This window comes from Pseudorca crassidens, chromosome 7, assembly GCF_039906515.1.
Source record: "Pseudorca crassidens isolate mPseCra1 chromosome 7, mPseCra1.hap1, whole genome shotgun sequence".
Taxonomy (NCBI): Eukaryota; Metazoa; Chordata; class Mammalia; order Artiodactyla; family Delphinidae; genus Pseudorca; species Pseudorca crassidens.
The window spans coordinates 24,440,925-24,466,434 of record NC_090302.1 but is presented as its reverse complement, the minus strand read 5'-3'; the positions used below and the strand labels follow the sequence as shown (position 1 = coordinate 24,466,434).

Genomic DNA, 25,510 nt, shown 5'->3' with positions numbered 1-25,510 from the left:
GGGTGAGAGTCCCAGACAAAACAAATGGCATAGTTAAAGACCTCTGAGGCAGGAGAGAGTGTGGAATTCATATATATTTTATGATATTCAAATTCCAATCTTGTATGTCTGTTATCTTACTTCAACTTAATTTTGTTGCCTTTAAACTTATTTGGTTTTTGCTACAAAATTGAAGCTGTTTGTTCTTTTCATTTTTCTGCCTCTTATTATCAGATGAAATCCGATTTTATTCTGTATTTTAATCAAAATTTCAAGGCCAGGCATCACTTTTTAGGGTTTTCCTTATTACTTCCTGCCTTTTCTCTCCCAATTTAATTTTTATGTATCATCTTAACACCTTCACCATTTTCCCCAAAATACAAATACCATCTGTATATACTCTGGTTTCCCAGAAAGTTGGTGGCCAATAGTTATTCATTTTAATCTGTTCAGCACAAGGAGAGCCCCTTTTAAAACATCTCTAATTTCTAACAGGAGATCATCTAAGAATCGGCGCAAAGCGGAACGGAAGAAGCACAGCCTCAAGGAAGGGAGTCCACTGGAGGATCTGGCCCTTTTGGAGGCATTGAGTGATGTGGTGCAGGGCACTGAAAAACTGAAAGGTATATTCTCAATACTGATGATTCTTGCCCACAAAAAACATAGTACATTCGTCACTTCAGGGTGCATTCCTGAAACAAAACTTCTCAGCCAATAGCCTAGACGTCTTCCTCTTTGGCATCCACCTACCTGAGCTGTGAGAGACTATCACTGACACCAGGATAAAGACAGAGGAGGCACTGCTTTCCTGCTTGGCTCTAGTGGGTTTGTTTTCTTTTTGTAGTAGATATGTTGAATTATTCCAGCTTTTGGGGAGAAAGAAGAAAATGAGGGAGATATTGTAGTGTGCTATTAGATATTTTCACTTGGGAAAGAAACTCCTGTTAGGATTCTAGCAGTGGAGCTGGTGATACAACTTACCACTCTCAAATTTCTTCTCTCTAGATGAAATATACCATATTTTAAAGATACTCTTTCTCTTTGAGTTTGACGAGCAAGGAAGGGAATTACAGAAGGCCTTTGAAGATACTCTGCAGCTAATGGAAAGGTCACTTCCAGAAATTTGGACTCTCACCCCCCAGCAGAGTTCAGCTACACCTGTAAGTTTTCCTCAAAGACAGAATGTGCTGCTTTTTTTTTTTTAATCACTTTGATAGGTTATTACTCTCACACAATCTCTTAATAGTGAGAGCAAAAGATTTTCCTGTTCTTAAAACATACTATACAATAGTTAAATTGTCTTAGGCTTATGTTTAAGCTGTCAGTAAGAAGATTTTATGTTTGATAGTATAGTTCATAGTACACCTTGGCCTAGGTTAAGTTTGCTTTTTATTTCTCCTTTCTGCATGAAACTGCTGTCATGGAGAAGATGGGAAAGTCAGATGTCAGATGGTTGCCCTGACCTTCAGTGAGATTGGTCAGCGTAGGGGGCAAGCTAGGCCTCTCACCTCTCTGTTCAGACTTATGGATGGGATCTGAGTTCTTTAAAGGAAGCCCAGACAATCGCTTTTTCTCTTGTTTTATGGTAAATTTGACTTGTCACTTCTGTGTTGTTGTAACAAGCTTGCTAATTATGTTAAAGCTGTTTGTGTCCCATCAAGAATTCTAATATATTGTCATCTATTTATTGTGTATATCTGCTCAGTCTCTTACATCTCAGGTCTGTTGTTCAAAGTTTCAGTTTTGATTCAGAAAGGCTGGTTTATCAGTCAGAGTCCATTAAGGAAAAACAAAAACCACAGCTGTTATTTTATCAGAGAGAGTTTAATATATGGAACTGGTTAACCAAGTACTAGAGGACTGAGAAGGCAGAAAGGGAACACAGAGAAGGAACATTGAGATTGAAACCCGACAGCCGCTTGTACCCATAAAGCTGAAGGAACAAAAGGAAAGTTGGGATTCTTAGAATTTAGATGCTCGGAGGTGAGGCCCCTGCAGAGCTGGTTCTTGAACCTCGGAGAAGGGGGTGGCAGCCAGCTAGTGCTGGTATTGCCGAGGGGACAGGATGAGGCTGGGTCTAAGCGTATAGAAATAAACAGAAACTGGAACAAACAGCTGCTGCGGGGTACAGAGCTACTGTTGAGTGAAAGCAAGCGAACAAGGGAACAAATTCCCTCTCTTTCCTCCGTCCAGCTGGTGTCTGCTATTGTTGGAGCATAATGGCTGTCCAAGGAGGGGTGTTTTCTCAGGCCCCCAGTCCCAGCATCACGAACAGTGTATAGGAAGGGTGGGTTTGGAGCTGAGAGAAAGGCTGGAAATCGGCTCATAAGCTTACTGGGTCTCGATTTCCTCAGTTATAAATGGGGATAATACTCTCCTGTATACTTCACTGGAATGTTTTGAAGGTTAGATGAGAGGGTAGATATAAAAGCATTTTACAAACCATAAAGATAAAAGCAACTGAGAATTAGCCCCTCATAAATACTTGAATTTACTATAATAAGTATTTCTTAGAAGAAATGTGATCACCTTCAGAACTAGTGCTTTCGAGGCTAACAATTTATAATGCTTCCCAATGCTCTCCCTTATCCTCGTCTATTCAGATCATGTTAACATCTAAGATACCAACTTACGAGTCTTCTAGGGGAAATGACGAGGAAAATTGTGTTTTTGCTTTGGTTGGTAAAGCATGGTAATGTCATATATGCAGTATACTATGTGCTTTAGTCACATGGCAGTGTTTTGAGCACGTGCCATCACTGCTGAGAGTGCGCCAGGAGAGAACACACAGACCTGAGTGAAGGCGAGGCGGAGGGCCTGGAGTGTGCCTGCTGAGGCTCGAGCGGGCGTGGAATTCCTGCAAAGTCTCTTGTTTTACCTTAAACACGTGTGCGGAGTTTGCATTCTCCTCCATGATATGCACAGAATTGTTTTAATGTAAAAATTCTCACAAATCTTTGAGTACAGTCTGGTGCTCTGTGTATTCTATAACCTCTTATTATTATATCCCCTTCCCCCAGGGTATGGCTCACTTATTTGGAAAGGACCAGGCATATATCAGTGAGATTTTCTTTTTCTGTTTTCCCCCCATCATTACCTTGTTCTTCTGGTGGACAGGAGATGTAGAGGTCTGAATTGAGACTGGAGAAACTGGCAAATTAAAATCACATATGTGTTTGATACCACAATGAAAATGAAAGGCAATTTATTGCTGGTAGAGATTTGGTATATGCAGTCAGCAGAAGTATAAGATAATCTTTGCTGATTCAGTCTACTTTCTACTTAGGTTCTAGGTCCCAATTCTACTGCAAATAGTATCATGGCCTCTTACCAACAAGAAAAGACTTCAGTTCCTGTTCTTGGTTAGTATTTTTTTCTCTCTAAATTATTATAGTACTAAGCAGAAGGAGTATCTTTTTCTAAGTGTTGAGATGGTTAGTAGTATAAGGAGAGATTGGGGAATCACTACTATTTTCCCTCAGTTCTAAGAGTCTGTCTTTAGTAAAATTAGTTTAATGCCTTTAGTGTTGGGATCCTGGGTTAGCGGGTAAGAAATCCAATGTGACATTAAATGTATAATTAAAAAAAAATTTATCTGACATACACACTTATTAATACAATGGCATACATACACTAGTCCATACAGACACATCACAGTTGAAGAAGTGTGACTCCTGAACAGTCTAATTTGCACATACATTATAAGGATTCATCTGAATCATCCTTTTTGGCTATTGGCAGTTTTGCATTGTGTCTTGGGGACATTTTCATATTCCTTGCTTAAGAGCTGGACCATTTTAGTCATACTTAGGATTAACAGTATAATTTGAAAACAAATCCAAAGAAGATTAGCATTTCATCTGCATTTTCTGTTGAATTCCTAAAATGTTCTGTTTCTTTGTGGTGGGCAGGAGAGGATTCTCATCAGTTAGGTTACATATTCCTCAAAGTTAAAAGCCTTTCTTTTGAAAGTTGGTTAAAAACCTTTTGACAGATCAATTTGGTGCCACAGTATTTGTCCTTCATGTGGATCAGTCAAGCACAGCAACTTCTTTTTAGCTTTGAAAAGGTGGCAGTTTTTACGGCTGCTATTTGCATTTCTGGCATGTGAGAGGCAATGTTCTGAAATTTTTTCATTTAAATGCTACACTGTGGTAGCATTTTGATGACATTTGAAGTAGACTTTGTGGGAGCCATGTCAAGTTTAACTTTCATGGCTTATGTTGCTACCAGGAAAAAATTAACCACCTTCCGTTCCAGCTAAGCTCATACATGCAGAGAGTTAACTGCTGTATCCCTAGATCCCCTTCTTCCTGGAGGCTGGCAAGCTGCCTTTGGTATCAGTCCCAAAACGTACACTTATTTCTGAGATGCTACAATTCATCTCAGGCCAGAGGCTGTTTGGTAATTGTTTAGTTTGTAATGTGTCGAATCCAGTTGTGATTTCTGTCCCGTTTTCCTCACTGCTGGCTTGATGCTGACCTTCAGGTCAAGTTCAGTCACACCTTTCTCTAGGCTGGTCTAGTTGGCTTTATCAAAGAGCACTTCCATTTCCCAGCTGAGCCTTAAAGACTTTAAAATTTTGAGGCTCCTCATTATCAGAGTATGTATTATCCGTGTCCCTGTGTAGGAACACTAGTGTAGATTGTTTAGGAAAGGAGAAGTTCTCATAACCCAAAAAGAGGCGGATGAGCTACTCACAAAATTAGTTCCTCTCAAATATTCCTCACCTGCCCCTTCCCAGCTAACAGTAGTAGTGGGGGATCAGAGACTTGATGGGGCATTTTCTGATTGTTTCATGTTAAGATGCAACGTAGAACCATGCAGGTTGATTGCAAGTCTGCAAAAATGTAATCCATTTCATAAAATGGATTAACGTTTTACCACAGTAGTGCTTAAATCACGGAGAAACTGGACTCGTTACAGTTAATAACAAAATTCTTCAAATGAGTATGATTTGAGTATCAAAGGATTAAGAGAAGTCCTTGGAAAAACTGATAAAGCCCTCAAATTATTTTTGTGAAATGACTCTCTCTCTGCTGTGAAATTCAAACATGGAAATGTGAAAGATGTCATGTCCTGCTGTCATACAGTTTGTCAGAATAATTTCTTTCCTGCCAATAAGTCAATACTTTGTATTTATATTTGGTTAAGTCTAAGAATCAAATATAATTGTAGTTATGCCTAATTTTTAAAAATAAAATACACTATTTTCATAACTTGTTTCTTTTTTAAAAAATGATGGCGTCTCATTCAAAGTTTACCCACTATTTAACATAAAATTATGGAGCTTGTTGACAATGCATTTAAGTAGGCTTTTCCAATATTATAAATAAGCGAAACTTCTTGTGGTCTTTCTGTCTATATAGATTTTTGTTTGGGGGTGTAGAGAGTAGTAATTGTATGTGAAATTATAAAACTGTTATGATTAGTAGAGAAAATCTGGATTGTACAGTATGGCAAAGAAAATTAAGATTTAATAATTTCTAGTCATACATGTGTATCATGCATGTATATATGTATAATGAAAACCATGTTTTTAAAACATTTTATCTTGAGCATTTTTCACACATTTCAAAATATTCATGTAAATAATTTTTCATGTCTGTATGGGTCATATATACAGATGTACTATGAATAATACTGAGAAAGACCATCTTTATATATGCATGTTTTCTCATGTCTCTACTTCCTGTATATGATTCCTACACTTAGATAAGAGACTCCATAAATCTAACCGAAAGAGGGCCTGTGAGTTTTATCTAACGGTGACAAATTTCCCCCAACCATCACCGCTGCCTCCATTTATTTATATTTTTAAAATATGGACATTTTTATTGATCAGTGTGTTTGCAGAAATTTTTATCATAAAGCATTTTCTGTCCATTAACTTTACATACTGAATACACGCCACTACTTTTTTTTACTCTTAAAATTGATGTAAATTTTACATACAGTAAAATGTACAGATCTTAGGTGCATAGTTTGATGGAACATTAACTCTGGTTCTGATGGTCGTCTTGTAGGTGCAAAGCCCAGTTGCCTAATTTTAGCTTAGAGTTACTTGCCTCAGCTCCCACCAAGAAAAAATAGTGTGCCTATCACAATTTCCCTCTCCTTTCTTTCAGATGCTGAGCTTTTTATACCACCAAAGATCAACAGAAGAACCCAGTGGAAACTGAGCCTTTTAGAGTGACTCTGACCCCAGTTAGGAGGGCTCTGGCAGAGAAGGCTGTTTTCCTTCCACTCCTCACTCCTCGAGGCCTGGCTGCTGGGAACTGGGGAGAGTAAGACCATCTACCTTAGCATTACGGAGAGCTGCTCTGTGCAGCTGACCTCAGCAGACACCAGTTCTATTTTATTTTGCATATAATCTTAATCGTTAGCAAGGCTTAAAGCTTTAACCATATAGCATCATTTCGTAAAAATTACTGTTCTTCTACTTAGTGCTGATTGAGAGCATATTTCTGGTATTTATGGTAATCAGGACATTGGGTTTCATTCCCAGCTACAGGTCTGAATCATATTGGGACTGTGGACAAATCACAGAATTGACTTGTGCCTCAGTTAATTGGGAATGTTTTGTGGCTGCTACCTCAAAAGTGTGAAGAGAAGTTAAATAATGTTTTCGAATTGTTTTATGTTCCTTGAGGAAAGCCTTATGTATAAACAACTAATGGCTATTAGTGCTCCCAACAATAGGTCGAATTTAATCATTTAAATGACTTCACCTTGAACTAAAGCAGAATGAAAAGTGAAATCTATCCTTTGATATTCTAAGCTTTCCTATGCTGACAGCGGTTATTTTCTAATATCTTGCCAGGTCATGTGCTTCCAGTTATAACTGGTTTGAGCCTCATATCACTACAGTGTCCATATGGACTATTTTTATTGCCTGTGAATGTTCTGCTAGAGTTAGCAGTGTTAGAGCTGGAACAGATCAGAATTTCTGAAACAGTATTGCGTTCATTTGGGATGGTGAGCAGTGTGCATCATAAGCATGAACAGTAGTAAGTTACTCCTTTTTATCCAAATGTTGCTTCTTTTAACATAATGTTTTTGTCAGTATTTAGGTCATTTCATTTATTTTTCTTTATGGTGCTTAACTGACCTCTGTCTTTTAGTTATTTTCTTTGGAAGAAATGAGAATGTTATCTCTTTTTAGTGAGTCTAGAAAAAAGCTCAGTTCATTTTGACAGAAGTTTGTGGCTGACTCTTGGGTAAGGTTAACAGTCTCTTTCATGCTTTTAATACCAGAACCAGACCTTTATTACTCTACGTAAACTAACAGGACATCAGAGTATAGGTATACCCAGAATTGTGTAACTAAAGAAGAATTTGCCTAGTATAGCAAAATGTAAACTTTAGAATCTAGGTGTGTTCACTGTATAATTCATCTTTTCTGTGTGTCTGAAAATTTTCACAAAATAATAGAAAAAGTAGAAGAATATCTATAATTAAGTGCCCAACGTTGAAAGGCTGCAGGTGCTTTGTGACTACTCTTTGGTGTGGATTAATGAACATGGTAACTTACATGTCATTTTAATATATTATAGTGCTCTTGCTATGGATAATAGTAAAGGGACCCATGCTGATGGGTGGGAAATAGAAGTAAATGTGTCTGTTGATAATGGTGTGACTTTGCATGGATGTTCACTTTCCTTGAAATAATATATTGAAGCAGCAAAAAAGAATTTGTGTGAATACAAATTACTATCAGTTATTCTCTCTCTGAGCAAGAAGGAATTTTATTCATTTGGAGTAGAAGCAAGTGAGAGCAGACCTTCCAAATTGAAGGCTAAGTCAAGGGTGAATTCATGGGGAAAAGTGCTGTGTATGGGCAAAGGAGAAACTCCTTGGAGTTGTGAATGCTTAATTTGTGGGAAAGATTTTGTCAAGTTCTAGAGAAGGGTATATAATTCTTCCCCCAAATTTGGCCTCTTCCCAAAGCAAATTCATGCAAGAAGCTAAAAGCCTCAGTTATTTAGTTTGTTCCATGGAATCAGCTTTGTTCAGATGCTCCAGACATCAAGAGGAAACTTGCAGAGGACTTTCTCCAATAAATGCACATTTTAAATTTAGACTTCTTTAAAAAACAGAGGCAGGAGCTAATATTTTTATTATGTCTTTATGAGTATAGCTTGGTGTAATTTCTTAGCATTGCCATGTATTTTAAAATAACTTTTCCATATGTATCTACATATATACACACATGCACACATCTGAGGGATTTTTCATAGTCATAATTGAAGAGGATTTCTTAAAAATAAGCTTTAAGGCATTTTGAGTTTATTTTTATGCATGGTGTAAAGGTATGTTCTCACTTCATTGATTTACATGCAGCTGTCCAACTTTCCCAGTATCACTTGCTTAAGAGACTGTCTTTTTCCCCTTTTATATTCTTGCCTCCTTTAAGGTTTAATTGACCATAGGTGTGTGGGTTTCTGAGTTCTCTGTTTTGTTCCATTGATCCATGTGTCTGTTTTTGTGCCTATATCACACTGTTTTGATTACTGTAGCTTGGTAGTATTGTCTGAAGTCTGGAAGGTTTATGCCTCCTGCTTTGTTCTTTTCCTCAGGATTACTTTGGCAATCCTGGGTCTTTTATGGTTCCATGTAAATTTTAGGATTATTTGTTCTAGTTATGTGAAAAATGTCATAGGTAAGTTGATAGGGATTGCGTTAAATATGTAGATTGCTTTCAGTAGTATGGCCATTTTAATAATATTAATTTTTCCATTTCAAGAGCATGGGATATCTTTCCATTTCTTTGAATCATCTTTAATTTCCTTTATTAATGTTTTATACTTCTCAGCATATAAGTCTTTAATCTCCTTGGTCAGGTTTACTTCTAAGTATTTTTATTTTGGGGCTGTGATGTTAAAAGGTATTTTTTTTTTTACATTCCCTTTCTGGTATTTCATTGTTAGTGTAAAGAAATGCAACCAGTTTCTGTATGTTAATCTTGTATCCTGGTACTTACTGATCAGTTCTAGTAGTTTTTGTGTGGAGTGCTTAGGATTTTCTATATACAGGGTCATGTCATTTGCAGAGAATGAAAATTTTACCTCTTCCCTCCCAATTTGGATACCTTTTATTTCTTTTTCATGTCTGACTGCTGTGGTTAGGACTTCCAGTTCTATGTTCAGTAGAAGTGGTGAAAGTGAGCATCCTTGTCTTGTTCCAGATTTTAGCAGGAGGGCTTTCAGCTTTTCACCATTGAGTATTATATTGGCTGTGGGTTTGTCATAAATAGGTTTTATTATGTTGAGATATGTTGCCTCTCTACCCACTTTGGAAAGAGTTTTTAACATGAATGGACACTGAATTTTGGCAAAAGCTTTTTCTGCATCTATTGAGATGATCATGTGGTTTTTGTCTTGTCTTTTGATGTGGTGTATCACATTGATTTGCATATGTTGAACCATCCTTGTGAAGTTGGGATGAATCCCACTTGGTGTATGATTTTTTATTTATGGTTGTGTTGGGTCTTTGTTGATGCTCATGGGCTTTCTCTAGTTGCGGAGAGTGGGGGCTACTCCTCATTGCAGTGTGCGGGCTTCTCACTGCAGTGGCTTCTCTTGTTGTGGAGCACGGGCTCTAGGCGCGCAGGCTTCAGTAGCTGTGGCGCACAGGCTTAGCTGCTCCATGGCACGTGGGATATTCCTGGACCAGGGATTGAACCTGTGTACCCTGCATTAGCAGGCAGATTCGTAACCACTGCACCACCAGGGAGGTCCCATGTATGATCTTCTTCATGTGTTGTTGGATTCAATTTGCTAATATTTTGTTGAGAATTTCTGCATTTGTATTCATCAAAGATACTGGCTTGTAATTTTCTTTTTAGGTGATACCTTTGTCCAGTTTTGGTATCAGGGTGATGGTGGCTTCATAGAATGTCTTTGGTAGTGTTTGTTCCTCCTCTTCAGTGTTTTCAAAGAGTTTGAGAAGGATTGGTATAGGTTCTTCTTTGTATGTTTGGTACAATTCACCTGTGAAGCCATCCAGTCCTGGACTTTGTAGGGAGTTTTTTCAAATTGTCTATTTCTTCTTGATTCAATTTTGGTGGGCTCTGTCTTTCTAGAAACTTGTCTATTACATCTAGGTTTTCAAATCTGTTGCTATGTAATTGTTCATAGTATTCCCTTATAGTTTTTTGTATTTCTGTGTAACTGGTTGATTTTTCATTTCTTATTTTGCTTATTTAGGTTCTCTTGTCTTTTTGTGCCTGGAGAGTTTTGTCAATTTTGTCTGCCCTTTCAAAGAACCAGCTCTTGCTTTTATTGGTTTTTGTCCTTTTTTAAATCTCTATTCCCCTCTGATCTTTATTCTTTCTTTTCTTCTGCTGACTTTGTTTTGTTTGTAATTCTCTTAAGTGGTTGGTTAGGTTGAGATTTTTCTTGTTTTGTAAGGAAGGGCTGTATTGTGATAAACTTCCCCCAGAACTGGTTTTGCTGCACCCCCTAGATTTTGTATGGTTGTATTTTCACTGTCATTTGTCACAAGGTAATTTTTCATTTCCTCATTGACCCATTGTTTTTTTAGTAGCATGGTGTTTAGTCTCCATGTAATCGTTTTTCGCATTTCTTTTTCTGTGATTTCAAGTTTCATGGCACTGTGGTCTGAGAAGATGCTACAAATAATTCCTACACTCTTAAATTTGTGGAGGTTTGTTTTGTGCCCTGGTATGTGGTCAGTCCTAGAGGATGTTGCTTGTGCACTTGGAAAGAATGTGAATTCTGGTTTTTTGGATGTAATGTCCTGGAAACATCAATTAACTCTTAACTAACTGTTCTATTGTATCATTATATGTTCTATTGTATCTCTAGAAGAGATCATAGGCAAAACATTCTCTGATGTAAATCGTACCAATGTTTTCTAAGGTCAGTCTTCCAAGGCAATGGAAATAAAAATAAATGGGACCGTGTCAAACTTAGAAGCTTTTGCACAGCAAAGGAAACCATAAACGAAACGAAAAGACAGCCTACAGAATGGCAGAAAATATTTCTAAATGATGCTATGGAGAAGGGCATAAATTCCAAAATATACAAACAGTTCATACAACAACTCAACAAACAACCAAATCGAAAAATGGGCATAAGACCAAAATCCACATTTCTCCCAATAACATACAGATGGCCAAGAGGTACATGGAAAGATGCTCAACAGCGCCAATTATTAGAGAAATACAAATCAAAACTACAATGAGGTACCACCTCACACAGGTCAGAATGGCCATCATTAAAACTCTATAAAATAACAAATGTTGGAGAGGATGTGGAGGAAAGGGAACCCTCCTGCACCACTGGTGGGAATGTAAGTTGGTGCAGCTGCTATGGAAAACAGTATGGAGGTGCCTCAGAAAACTAAAAATAGAATTACCATATGAGCCAGCAATCCCACTCCTGGGCATATATCCAGACAAAACTAATCCAAAAAGATACATGTACCCCTATGTTCATAGCAGCACTATTCACAATAGCCAGGACATGGTAACAGTCTTAATGTCCATCAACTGATGAATGGATAAAGAAGATGTGGTACATATATACAATGGAATACTACTCAGCCATATAAAAGAACAATGGTATTTGCAGCAACAAGAGATTATCATACTAAGTGAAGAAAGTCAGAAAGACAAATACCACATGATGTCACTTATATGTGGAGTCTAAAATATGACACAAATGAACCTATGTACGAGACAGAAACAGACTCACACTCATAGAGAACAGACTTGTTTCCAAGGGGGAAGGGGGCGGGGAGGCATGGGGTGAGCAGATGTAAGCTCTCATATATGGAATGGATAAACAACAAGGTCCTACTGTATAGCACAGAGAAGTATATATTCAGTATCCTATGATAAACCATAATGGAAAATAATATATAAAAACAAATGTATATATATGTACAGCCGAATCACTTTGCTGTATAGCAGAAATTAACACAACATTGTAAATAAACTATTACCCTTCAATTTAAAAAAAAGTCAATACAATTCACCCTATCACTGGTCTAAAAACAAAACAGAAAACATCTTAGTTTAAGAGGCAATCAGCAAACTTCAATACCCGTTCATGATAAAAACTCTCAGAACCAGAAATAAAACGGAATTTCCTCAACACAAGTGGGCTAGGATTGGCAAATTTTTTCTGTAAAAAGATAGTTAATATTTTAGGCTTTCTGGGACTTTCATCCAGACTGTGTCTGTCACAACTCTTCAACTCTGTGGTTTTAAGTGCAAAAGAAGCCACAGACAATGGGTAAACAAATGGTGGGGCTATGTTCCAATAAAACTTTATGTACAAAACAGGTGGTCAACGAGATTTGGCCCTCCCAGTTTCTCACACCTATTAAACTCCCAAAAAAGCTAGCAAACATCACACTTAGGGTGAAAGACTGAATTTCTCCAGCTAATATATCACTCACTGTAGACAAGGCCAAGAGTTAAAAACTCTATGGGGGTCCATACTTACAGAGATTCCTACACTTTTGTGAGTTTTTACCTCCAAGAGCCCTACCAGAACTTCTCACAGTGTCTACGTACTTCTAGCAGGGGGAAGGGAAAAGCAGACATTTGAAAATACTGACAAGACCTGCACTCAAGTGATTTTGGCAGAGCCTAATCAAAGTGGGTTTCACCAGGGCCTAACCAATGTGGAGGCAGGGAAATACCCAACTCCAGCCCCCTCTAACCTTCCTGTCCTACCTAAGAAGTGAAAAAAGACTGAGAAGCACTGGTGAAGTTCACAGATGAGGTACATGCTCACTTCAAGACTGCCAGCTAATCACAGGACTACAGAACACTTCTCCTACCCAACCCCCAGCCTCATCACCATATCATTAAAGACCTATTTATCAGATTTGCTTTAACCCAGTATATCACACACATTAGGCTTCTGACAGAAAATTACAAGGCATACAAAAGGGATTAAAACACAGTTTGAAGAGTCAAAGCAAGCATCAGAACACGACTCTGATAGGGCAGGGATGTTGAGATTGTGAGGCTGGGAACTTAAGATCAGTACAATAAATATGATAACACCTCTAATGGAAAAAACAACGTCAAGAACAGATGGGTCATGTAAGCAGAGAGTTGGAAATTCTAAGAAAGAGTCAAAAAGAAATGTTAGAAATCAAAAGCAGGCATCTTATCCATTTAGTTAACCATCTTAGGTGGGATATATCTTCATGTTTTCAGCTCAATCACCCAACATATTTTCTTTCCAGGATCTAATGATATCACAGTTACCTTGTTTCACTCACTCTTATTACATGAAAGACAATGAAGTATTTTAAAAGCACAATTTTGTTATGCAGATGTGCCCACTAGTGACAACTGTAACAAACACTTTCTCATCAAACGCCAAAACCCTAGAGGCAGGAATCCCTGGTATTAATTGTGTACCTGTGTCCTGTTAAGTCTGTGACAGCACATAGGCTTTATTATTTTCATAATAAATCCTAGAATTCTATCAAAAGCTGGTGTAGGTACTTATCCTTATAATCTGGTGGGAAATTGGAACCCATCAAGCTGCCCGAGGTAAAAGAGACATTTCCAACAGAAAGAACGGGAGTGAAAGCCGAAAAAGGGTGTAACGCTCCATCCCTTTGGTTGAGAACGGTCTTTTCTCATTGTTGCTACTTTGGTAAGTTAATATAAAAGGTATAACTCCCTTCAGATTTAATTTATACTTTCTACCAAGGTCAAGCCACTAGTGCATATTGTAATAGTGTTCTTTGGCATTCTACCTCACAGCAAGTGTAACTACTTAGAGATATACTGAATTTAGATTACCAAGTCAAGCCAGCAAGATGGGAGACCCTCAGGGGAAATACTATCTCTGGATTTCCTAAATACCCACAGTTCCTTTAATTTTCATGATCACTAAGGTACTTGCTTGTTGATTGGGGGTGGGGGAGGGGTGTGGATGGGAGGCACTGAGTTTACCTGGGCGTACTGTTCCAAAACTGTGGCTGCGTCGCCGTGCTTCCTCTGCTCAGCTAGCTTTCCTGCAAAGACAGTAAGCATCTGAGCACAGTCGGCTTACTAAGAACGGTATTCCCAAAACTCAAGTTGAAACGGTTTTTGGTGGTACTATTTAAATCAAAATGGTCCCCTACAAATTGGAGATTGAGCTCTACAGAGTATACATTCAAAGTGAACTGCTTTAAAATAGCATTTTCAAAAGTGTTCCCCAAGACTGCTCGAAGGATCATAAAAGGCAGGACCAAGAAACCATTCTCAGGTCAAGTACATTTGTGAAGCACTGGGTAAGGTAGAGTTAAGCATTCTTTTGCTGAAATGCTTCATTAATATGTCTTTATTGTGTATCAAACTATATACTTTGTGAATTTCTATGAGAGAGAGAGGCAGGAATACCATGGGGTCCTATCTTAAATGGCAGTTACAATAAAAATTTAGCATAGGATATGAAAATCACATATAGTCAAAATCAGTCATGAAAAATACAAAGGCACACATACGGGAAACTGACCTAGCATCTCGCACTAATCCTTTTTTTCCTCTAATAGGAAGAGGCTGCTGTTTCTTTGGCTGTGCACTAGATGGGGGTAGTTGGCTTATGTCAGGGGTCTTGCAGTATCTTCAGATCTGAGACTCATTCTCAGCCCAGTTGAGATAATTACACTATGAGAGGCACACAGAACCCAGAGTTAACTAAGTGGCTGGCAGAGTCACGTCTCCCATTTCATGCTAACTCCAGGGCATATTATCACTGTCAAAACCAGGAAGAGTCATCTCCACTGTTTCAACAGCTATCTTTTCTTCCTTTTGGTGACTTGTGTAAAGTAAGTTAAATGTACACATGAAGTGACTCCACCCTGTAACATTTCTCAAAAATCTTTGAGCACTGTCTTCTCCACCTTTTTCTGCTAAGAATCTGGGAGAACTAGGTGCACTCCATTATAAGGCATGACACAGCAAGCTAAAAGTTGAAAAGGATGTAAGAGAAGATAACAGACACCAAGAACAGAACTAGAAATTTTAAACTACAAATAACAGCCCTCTCCACCATGTGAGAACACAGCAAGGCAGTCATCTGCACGCCAGCAAGAGAGCTTTTATCAGAAACCAACCCCGATGCCTGTTGGTTTCAGACTTGCAGCTTCCACAACTGATCCCTTCCAGGAGGCCACAGTACAGCAGATCATACTGTCTCCTTGGGTTTCTCTTGCCTATGACAGTTTCTCAGGCTTTTCTTGTTTTTCAAGACTTTGACAGTTTGGAGGAGGACTGGTCAGCCATGTGGATGAAAGGCTCTTAGTGCTGCAGCCAGGAGTCAGTGCTGTGCCTCTGAGGTGGGAGAGCCAACTTCAGGACACTGGTCCACAAGAGACCTCCCAGCTCCACATAATATCAAACGGAGAAAATCTCCCAGAGATCTCCATCTCAACACCAAGATCCAGCTTCACTCAACGACCAGCAAGCTACAGTGCTGGACACCTATGCCAAACAACTAGCAAGACCAGAACACAACCCCACCCATTAGCAGAGAGGCTGCCTAAAATCATAATAAGGCCACAGACACCCCAAAACACACCACCAGACGTGGACCTGCCCACCAGAAAGACAAGATCCAGCCTCATCCACCAGAACACAGGCACTAGTCCCCTCCACCAGGAAGCCTACACAACCCACTGAACCAACCTTAGCCACTGGGGACAGACACCAAAAACAATGGGAACTACGAACCTGCAGCCTGCAAAAAGGAGACCTCAAACACATTAAGATAAGCAAAATGAGAAGACAGAAAAACACACAGCAGTTGAAGGAGAAAGGTAAAAACCACCAGACCTAACAAATGAAGAGGAAATAGGCAGTCTACCTGAAAAAGAATTCAGAATAGTGATAGCAAAGATGATCCAAAACGTTAGAATAGAGAAAATGCAAGAAACATTTAACAAGGACCTAGAAGAACTAAAGAGGAAATAAGCAACGATGAACAGCACAATATATGAAATTAAAAATACTCTAGAAGGGATCAATAGCAGAATAACTGAAGCAGGAGAACAGATAAATGACCTGGAAGGTAAAATAGTGGAAATAACTACTGCAGAGCAGAATAAAGAAAAAAGAATGAAAAGAACTGAGGACAGTCTCAGAGACCTCTGGGACAACACTAAACGCACCAACATTCGAATTATAGGGGTCCCACAAGAAGAAGAGAAAAAGAAAGGGATGGAGAAAATATTTGAAGAGATTAGAGTTGAAAACTTCCCTAATATGGGAAAGGAAATAGCTAATCAAGTCCAGGAAGCACAGAGAGTCCCATACAGGATAAATCCAAGGAGAAACACACCAAGACACATATCAAACTATCAAAAATTAAATACACTGAAAACATATTAAAAGCAGCAAGGGAAAAATGACAAATAACACACAAGGGAATCCCCATAAGGTTAACAGCTGATCTTTCAGCAGAAACTCTGCAAGCCAGAAGGGACTGGCAGGACATACTTAAAGTGATGAAGGAGAAAAACCTACAACCAAGATTACGCTACCCAGCAAGGATCTCATTCAGATTTGATGGAGAAATTAAAACCTTTACAGACAAGCAAAAGCTGAGAGAGTTCAGCACCACCAAACCAGCTTTACCACTGCTAAAGGAACTTCTCTAGGCAAGAAACACAAGAGAAGGAAAAGACCTACAATAACAAGTCCAAAACAATTAAGAAAATGGGAATAGGAACATACATATCAATAATTACCTTAAATGTAAGTGAATTAAATGCTCCCACCAAAAGACACAGACTGGCTGAATGGATACAAAACCAAGACCCATATATATGCTGTCTACAAGAGACCCACTTCAGACCTAGGGACACATACAGACTGAAAGTGAGGTGATGGGAAAAGATATTCCATGCAAATGGAAATCAAAAGAAAGCTGGAAGGCTTCCCTGGTGGTGCAGTGGTTGAGAGTCCGCCTGCCAATGCACGGGACACGGGTTCGTGACCCGGTCCGGGAAGATCCCACATGCTGCGGAGCGACCAGGCCCATGAGCCATGGCCGCTGAGCCTGCCCCTCCAGAGCCTGTGCTCCACAATGGGAGAGGCCACAACAGTGAGAGGCCCGCGTACCGCAAAAGAAAAGAAAGCTGGAGTAGCAATTCTCATATCAGAAAAATAGACTTTAAAATAAAGACTATTAGAAGAGAGAAAGAAGGACACTACATAATGACCAAGGGGTCAATCCAAGAAGAAGATATAACAGTTATAAATATTTATGCACCCAACATAGAAGCACCTCAATACATAAGGCAAATACTAACAGCCATAAAAGGGGAAATCGACAGTAACACAATCATAGTAGGGGACTTTAACACCCCACTTTCACCAATGGACAGATCATCCAAAATGAAAATAAATAAGGAAACACAAGCTTTAAATGATACATTAAACAAGATGGGCTTAACTGATATTTATAGGACATTCCATCCAAAAACAACAGAATACACATTCTTCTCAAGTGCTCATGGAACATTCTCCAGGATAGATCATATCTTAGGTCACAAATCAAGCCTTGGTAAATTTAAGAAAATTGAAATCATGTCAACTATCTTTCCCGACCACAACGCTATGAGACTAGATATCAAATACAGGAAAAGATCTCTAAAAAATACAAACACATGGAGGCTAAACAAGACACTACTAAATAACCAAGAGATCACTGAAAAAATCAAAGAGGACATCAAAAAATACCTAGAAACAAATGACAACGAAAACACGACAACCCAAAACCGATGGGATGCAGCGAAAGCAGTTCTACGAGGCAACTTCATAGAAATACAATCCTACCTTAAGAAACAGGAAACATCTCAAATAAACAACCTAACCTTGCACCTAAAGGAAATAGAGAAGGAAGAACAAAAAACCCGCAAAGTTAGCAGAAGGAAAGAAATCATAAAGATCAGAAATAAATGAAAAAGAAATGAAGGAAATGATAGCAAAGAACAATAAAACTAAAAGCTGGTTCTTTGAGAAGATAAACAAAATTGATAAACCATTAGCCAGACTCATCAAAAAAAAAAAAAAGGAGAAGACTCAAATCAATAGAATTAGAAATGAAAAAGGAGAAGTGACAACTGACACTGCAGAAATACAAAGCATCATGAGTGATTACTACAAGCAACTCTATGCCAATAAAATGGACAACCTGGAAAAAATGGACAAATTCTTAGAAATGCACAACCTGCTGAGCCTGAACCTGGAAGAAATAGAAAATATGAACAGACCCATCACAAGCACTGAAATTGAAACTGTGATTAAAAATCTTCCAACAAACAAAAGCCCAGGACCAGATGGCTTCACAGGCGAATTCTAACAAACATTTAGGGAAGAGCTAACACCTATCCTTCTCAAACTCTTCCAAAATATAGTAGAGGGAGGAACACTCCTAAACTCATTCCACGAGGCCACCATCACCCTGATACCAAAACCAGACAAGAATGTCACAAAGAAAGAAAACTACAGGCCAATATCCCTGATGAACATACATGCAAAAATCCTCAACAAAATACTAGCAAACAGAATCCAACAGCACATTAAAAGGATCATACACCATGATTAAGTGGGGTTTATTCCAGGAATGCAAGGATTCTTCAATATACACAAATCAATCAACGTGATACACCATATTAACGAATTGAAGGAGAAAAATCATATGATCATCTCAATGGATGCAGAGAAAGCGTCCGACAAAATTCAACACCGATTTATGATAAAAACCCTGCAGAAAGTAGGCATAGAGGGAACTTTCCTCAACATAATAAAGGCCATATATGATAAACCCACAGCCAACATTGTCCTCAATGGTGAAAAACTGAAAGCATTTCCACTAAGATCAGGAACAAGACAAGGTTGCCCACTCTCACCACTCTTATTCAACATAGTTCTGGAAGTTTTAGCCACAGCAATCAGAAAAGGAAATAAAAGGAATCCAAATCAGAAAAGAAGAAGTAAAGCTGTCACTGTTTGCAGATGACATGATACTATACATAGAGAATCCTAAAGATGCTACCAGAAAACTACTAGAGCTAAGCAATGAATTTGGTAAAGTAGCAGGATACAAAATTAATGCACAGAAATCTCTGGCATTCCTATACACTAATGATGAAAAACCTGAAAGTGAAATTAAGAAGACACTTCCATTTACCACTGCAAAAAAAATAAAATATCTAGGAATAAACCTACCTAAGGAGACAAAAGATCTGTATGCAGAAAATTATAAGACACTGATGAAAGAAATTAAAGAGGATACAAATAGATGGAGAGATATACCATGTTCTTTGATTGGAAGAATCAACATTGTGAAAATGAGTCTACTACCTAGAGCAATCTAGCGATTCAGTGCAATCCCTATCAAACTACCACTGGCATTTTTCACAGAACTAGAACAAAAAGTTTCACAATTTGTATGCAAACACAAAAGACCCCGAATAGCCAAGGCAATCTTGAGAACGAAAAATGGAGCTGGAAGAATCAGGCTCCCTGACTTCAGACTATACTACAAAGCTACAGTAATCAAGACAGTATGATACTGGCACAAAAACAGAAATATAGATCAATGGAACAGGATAGAAAGCCCAGAGATAAACCCACGCACATATGGTCACCTTATCTTGATAAAGGAGTCAAGAATATACAGTGGAGAAAAGACAGCCTCTTCAGTAAGTGGTGCTGGGAAAACTGGACAGCTACATGTAAAAGAATGAAATTAGAACACTTCCTAACACCATACACAAAAATAAACTCACAGTGGATTAAAGACCTAAATGTAAAGCCAGACACTATCAAATTCTTAGAAGAAAACATAGGCAGAACACTCTATGACATAAATCACAGCAAGATCCTTTTTGACCCACCTCCTAGAGAAATGGAAATAAAAACAAAAATAAATGGGACCTAATGAAACTTAAAAGCTTTTGCACAGCAAAGGAAACCATAAACAAGACCAAAAGACAACCCTCAGAATGGGAGAAAATATTTGCAAATGAAGCAACTGACAAAGGATTAATCTCCAAGATTTACAGGCAGCTCATGCAGCTCAATAACAAAAAAAAAACAACCCAATCCAAAAATGGGCAGAAGACCTAAATAGACATTTCTCCAAAGATGATATACAGATTGCCAACAAACACATGAAAGAATGCTCAACATCATTAATCATTAGAGAAATGCAAATCAAAACTACAATGAGATATCATTTCACACTGTTCATAATGGCCATCATCAAAAAGTCTAGAAACAATAAATGCTGGAGAGGGTGTGGAGAAAAGTGAACTCTCTTGCACTGTTGGTGGGAATGTAGGTTGATACAGCCACTATGGAGAACAGTATGGAGGTTCCTTAAAAAACTACAAATAGAACTACCATACGACCCAGCAATCCCACTACTGTGCATATACCCTGAGAAAACCATAATTCAAAACCGGTCATGTACCAAAATACTCATTGCAGCTCTATTTACAATAGCCCGGAGATGGAAACAACCTAAGTGTCCATCATCGGATGAATGGATAAAGAAGATGTGGCACATATATACAATGGAATATTACTCAGCCATAATAAGAAACGAAATTGAGATATTTGTAGTGAGGTGGTTGGACCTAGAGTCTGTCATACAGAGTGAAGTAAGTCAGAAAGAGAAAAACACATACCGTATGCTAACACATATATACGGAATTTAAGAAAAAAAGGTCATGAAGAACCTAGGGGTAAGACAGGAATAAAGACACAGACCTACTAGACAATTGACTTGAGGATATGGGGAGGGGGAAGGGTAAGCTGTGACAAAGTGAGAGAGTGGCATGGACATATATCCACTACCAAACGTAAAACAGATAGCTAGTGGGAAGCAGCTGCATAGCACAGGGAGATCAGCTTGGTGCTTTGTGACCACCTAGAGGGGTGGGATAGGAAGGTTGGGAGGGTGGTAGATGCAAGAGGGGAGAGATATGGGAATGTGTGTATGTGTATAGCTGAATCACTGTGTTATGGAGCAGAAACTAACACAGCATTGTAAAGCAATTATACTCCAATAAAGATGTTAAAAAAAAATTCTTAGAAAGGTATAACCTTCCAAGACTGAACCAGGAAGGAATAGAAAATATGAACAGACCAATCACAAGGAATGAAATTGAAGCTGTGATTAAAAATCTTCCAACAAACATCCAGGACCAGATGGCTTCACAGGTGAATTCTATCAAATATTTAGAGAAGAGCTAACACCCATCCTTCACAAACTCTTCCAAAATATTGCAGAGAAAGGAACACTCCCAAACTCATTCTATGAGGCCACCATCACCCTGATACCAAAACCAGACAAAGGTACTACAAAAAAAGAAAATTACAGACCAATATCATTGATGAATATAGATGCAAAAATCCTCAACAAAATACTAGGAAACAGAATCCAGCAACACATTAAAAGGATCATACACCATGATCAAGTGGGATTTATCCCAGGGATGCAAGAATTCTTCAGTATACGCAAATCAATCAACGTGACACACCATATTAACAAATTAAGAATAAAAACCATATGATCATTTCAATAGATGCAGAAAAAGCTTTTGACAAAATTCAACACCCTTTTATGATAATAACTCTCCAGAAAGTGGGCATAGAGGGAACCTACCTCAACATAATACAGGCCATATACGAGAAACCCATAGCAAACATCATTCTCAATGGTGAAAAACTGAAAGCATTTCCTCTAAGAGCAGGAAAAGACAAGGATGTCCACTCTCACCACTATTATTCAATGTAGTTTTGGAAGTCCTAGCCATGGCAATCAGAGAAAAAAAAAGAAATAAAAGGAATACAAACTGGAAAAGAAGAAGTAAAACTGTCACTGTTTGCAGATTCCGTGATACTATACATAGAGAATCCTAAAGATGCCACTAGAAAACTGCTAGAGCTAATCAATGAATTTGGTAAAGCAGCAGGATATGAAATTAATGCACAGAAATCTCTTGCATTCCCATACACTAATGATAAAAAATCTGAAAGTGAAATTAAGGAAACACTCCCATTTACCATTGCAACAAAAAGAGTAAAATGCCTAGGGAGACAAATAAACCTACCTAGGGAGACAAAATACCTGTATGCAGAAAACTATAAATCACTGATGAAAGAAATTAAAGATGATACCAACAGATGGAGAGATATACCATGTTCTTGGATTGGAAAAATCAATATTGTGAAAATGACTGTACTACCCAAAGTAATCTACAGATTAAATGCAATCCCTATCAAATTACCAATGGCATTTTTTACGGAACTAGAACAAAGTATCTTAAAATTTGTATGGAGACACAAAAGACCCCGAATAGCCAAAGCATTCTTGAGGTAAAAAAATGGAGCTGGAGGAATCAGACTCCCTGACTTCAGACTATACTATAAAGCTACAGTAATCAAGACATTATGGTACTGGCACATAAACAGAAACATAGATCAACAGAACGGTATAGAAAGCCCAGAGGTAAACCCACGTACATATGGTCACCTTATTTTTGATAAAGAAGGCAAGAATAAGCAATGGAGAAAAGACAGCCTCTTCAATGAGTGGTGCTGGGAAAACTGGACAGCTACATGTAAAAGAATGAAATTAGAACACTCCCTAACACCATACACAAAAATAAACTCAAAATGGATTAGAGACCTAAATGTAAGACTGGACACTATAAAACTCCTAGAGGAAAACTTAGGAAGAACACTCTATGACATAACTCACAGCAAGATCTTTTTTGATCCACCTCCTAGAGTAATGGAAATAAAAAGAAAACTAAACAAATGGGACCTAATGAAACTTCAAAGCTTTTGCACAGCAAAGGAAACCATAAACAAGATGAAAAGAAAACCCTCAGAATGGGAGAAAATATTTGCAAACGAATCAGCAAAGGATTAATCTCCAAAATATATAAACAGGTCATGCAACTCAATATTAAAAAAACAAACAATCCAATCCAAAAATGGGCAGAAGACCTAAATAGACATTTCTCCAAAGAAGATATACAGATGGCCAAGAAGCACATGAAAAGCTGCTCAACATCACTAATTATTAGAGAAATGCAAATCAAAACTCAATGAGGTGTCACCTCACACCAGTTAGAATGGGCATCATCAGAAAATCTACAAACAACAAATGCTGGAGAGGGTGTGGAGAAAAGGGAACCCTCTTGCATTCTTGGTGGGAATGTAAATTGATGCAGCCACTATGGAGAACAGTATGGAGGTTCCTTAAAAAACTAAAAATAGTATTACCATATGGTCCAGCAACCCCACTACTGGGCATATACCCAGAGAAAACCATAATTCAAAAAGACACATGCGAGCTTCCCTGGTAGCACAGTGGTTGAGTCCGCCTGCTGATGCAGGGGACGCAGGTTTGTGCCCCAGTCCAGGAAGATCCCACATGCCACGGAGCAGCTAGGCCCGTAAGCCATGGCCGCTGAGCCTGTGCGTCCGGAGCCTGTGCTCCGCAACAGGAGAGGGCACAACAGTGAGAGGCCCACGTACTGGAAAAAAAGTAAATAAACCGTGTACCGCAAAAAAAAAAAAAAAAAACACACATGCACCCCAATGTTCATTGCAGCACTATTTACAATAGCCAGGTCATGGAAGCAACCTAAATGCCCATCAACAGATGAATGGATAAAGAAGATGTGGTACATATATACAATGGAATATTACTCAGCTATAAAAAGGAACAAAATTGCGTCATTTGTTGAGATGTGGATGGATCTAGAGACTGTCATACAGAGTGAAGTTAAGTCAGAAAGAGAAAAACAAATATTGCATATTAACGCATATATGTGGAACCTAAAAAAATGGTACAGATGAACCGGTATGCAGGGCAGAAATTGAGACACAGATATAGAGAACAAAAAAAGAAATATATGGGAAAGATCATCACTATTCAGGATGATCGTGAGTTTGGGCTGGAGGAGGGGCAGGATGGAAACTGCCATGGTATTCCCGAGGAGGATCCAGAGACAACGCCTAGGTTTCTTGCCTGGGCAAGTTCTTCAGAAGAGGAACAGGTCAGGGCCTTTCTCCCAGATAAGAAGTTCAAGATGAGGCTAATTAGTTTGAAGATAAATCTTGAAACCAAGGACAGTGTCAGGGACTCAGGAGCCTCATCCTTCTCCAACTACAGCACAAAGCAAAATCAGGAGAGCCTCATTTCACATGCTACACACCTTGTACTGCTGTGAGTTTGGCGGATATAACTTAAGAGTTTCGTTACACAAGTTTTTATCTTTTATTAAGTTTAAGCATTCTGGGAAGTACTCCGGTCCTACAGGAATAAGATTCATACACACACAAGCTTGAGACTTGGGAAGCATAATGGATTTCATTTCTACCAATGGTCCCTACATAAAATCAACAAGGGACCTTTTTAAGACCCGCATAATTAGAGTATCTGGAGAACGGGAATGCAGGAGTGTGAGCTTTAATGAGCACCACTGCAGATTCTGAGGTATGAGAAGCGCCAGTTGCAATCAGAGTTCTACTTAAAAGGAATTTTACACCACCCCTGATGAATGACCATCCAGCCCAGTGTTTGCTCAGCCTCCTTAGTAAGAATCACCTGGGGAGCTTATTAACCATACACAGGCCTGAGTCCCGTCCCAGCCCAGCTGAACCAGATCCTCCAAGGAAGCCAGAAGCTGAATGCTTAACAAGCACCCCAGGTGACTCTTCCTTGTCCCCGTCTCAGCCCTTAGGAAAGAGTCATAACTGCTGAAGCGTGAGGCTCCACTACTGGTCAGGGATGGGGTGAAGCACAACACCAGGCATCGTGTTGCTTCGACTCCATATCACTGCCAATCAAAACTGTGTCAGGGCACTGCCAGTAGGCATGGCCACTCAGGCTGGGTTTCCTTCAGGTGTCTGCAAACACCAGGAGAAGAGTGAATTATCAACCAATTTTGATTTTAAGACACTGAAGTGAATTTCGAGGATGATCACTCTTGACTCAGAAGCATCTGCTCTATCTTCTTAGCTATGGAGCTCCTCCCGTTCATTCAAAGACATTTGCTTTACCCTCAGCTTTTCAAAACATATGATAAAAATAAGGTGCGCGTACGTAATTGTTAACATTTTCAGGTGTGGAAATTGAAATCCGTCTGTCTAAACTAACATTTGATTGCAATTTATACCCTCCCTAGTTCCAAAGAATATTTGAAGCAGAAATAAACAGAAATAAACATACCTCTCACTGTCCGCTGCTCCTGAGCTCCTGCGACGCGCACTGGGTCTCCGGGCCGCAGGGCCGCTCGAGCCCTTTGGGTAGGGGCTGAAGCCGGGCGGACGGGCGACCAGCCCGACAACGATCCGGGAGCGAGGTAAGTAGGAAAGCTCCTAGCGGCGCCGGAGTGACGTCACGAGCCGGACGGGGCGTGGCGTGCCGCCTTTGCCCAGCAAAGTACAGTGAGGAGCTGCGCTCGCGACCGCCCCCTAGCCATACGTCCTACTGCGCAGCCTATTGTATCTGAGCCC

General features: G+C 39.0%; 1 protein-coding gene and 1 long non-coding RNA gene across 5 annotated transcripts in view; one reads left to right on the top strand and one right to left on the bottom strand.

Moving 5' to 3' along the window:
• ELP1 (elongator acetyltransferase complex subunit 1) overlaps positions 1-10,911 on the top strand; it is a 65,904-nt gene extending 54,993 nt beyond the window's left edge. For 3 of the 4 annotated variants that reach the window (XM_067743720.1, XM_067743718.1, XM_067743719.1), the window contains 4 exons: positions 475-602; positions 985-1,139; positions 3,266-3,341; positions 6,108-10,911. In XM_067743720.1, the coding sequence (XP_067599821.1) occupies positions 475-602; positions 985-1,139; positions 3,266-3,341; positions 6,108-6,175 (427 nt within the window). In that variant the 3' untranslated portion in view covers positions 6,176-10,911. Of the gene's footprint in view, positions 1-474; positions 603-984; positions 1,140-3,265; positions 3,342-6,107 lie in introns of those variants that run through there. The other variant, XM_067743721.1, reaches the window with a different exon arrangement.
• Positions 57-25,494, bottom strand: LOC137227589 (uncharacterized). The gene is made up of 4 exons (XR_010944917.1): positions 25,224-25,494; positions 13,931-13,992; positions 730-845; positions 57-587 (listed from the first exon to the last, which is right to left on the bottom strand). It is a non-coding gene; the product is annotated as an uncharacterized lncRNA (long non-coding RNA).
• Between the last annotated feature and the right edge of the window lie 16 nt (positions 25,495-25,510).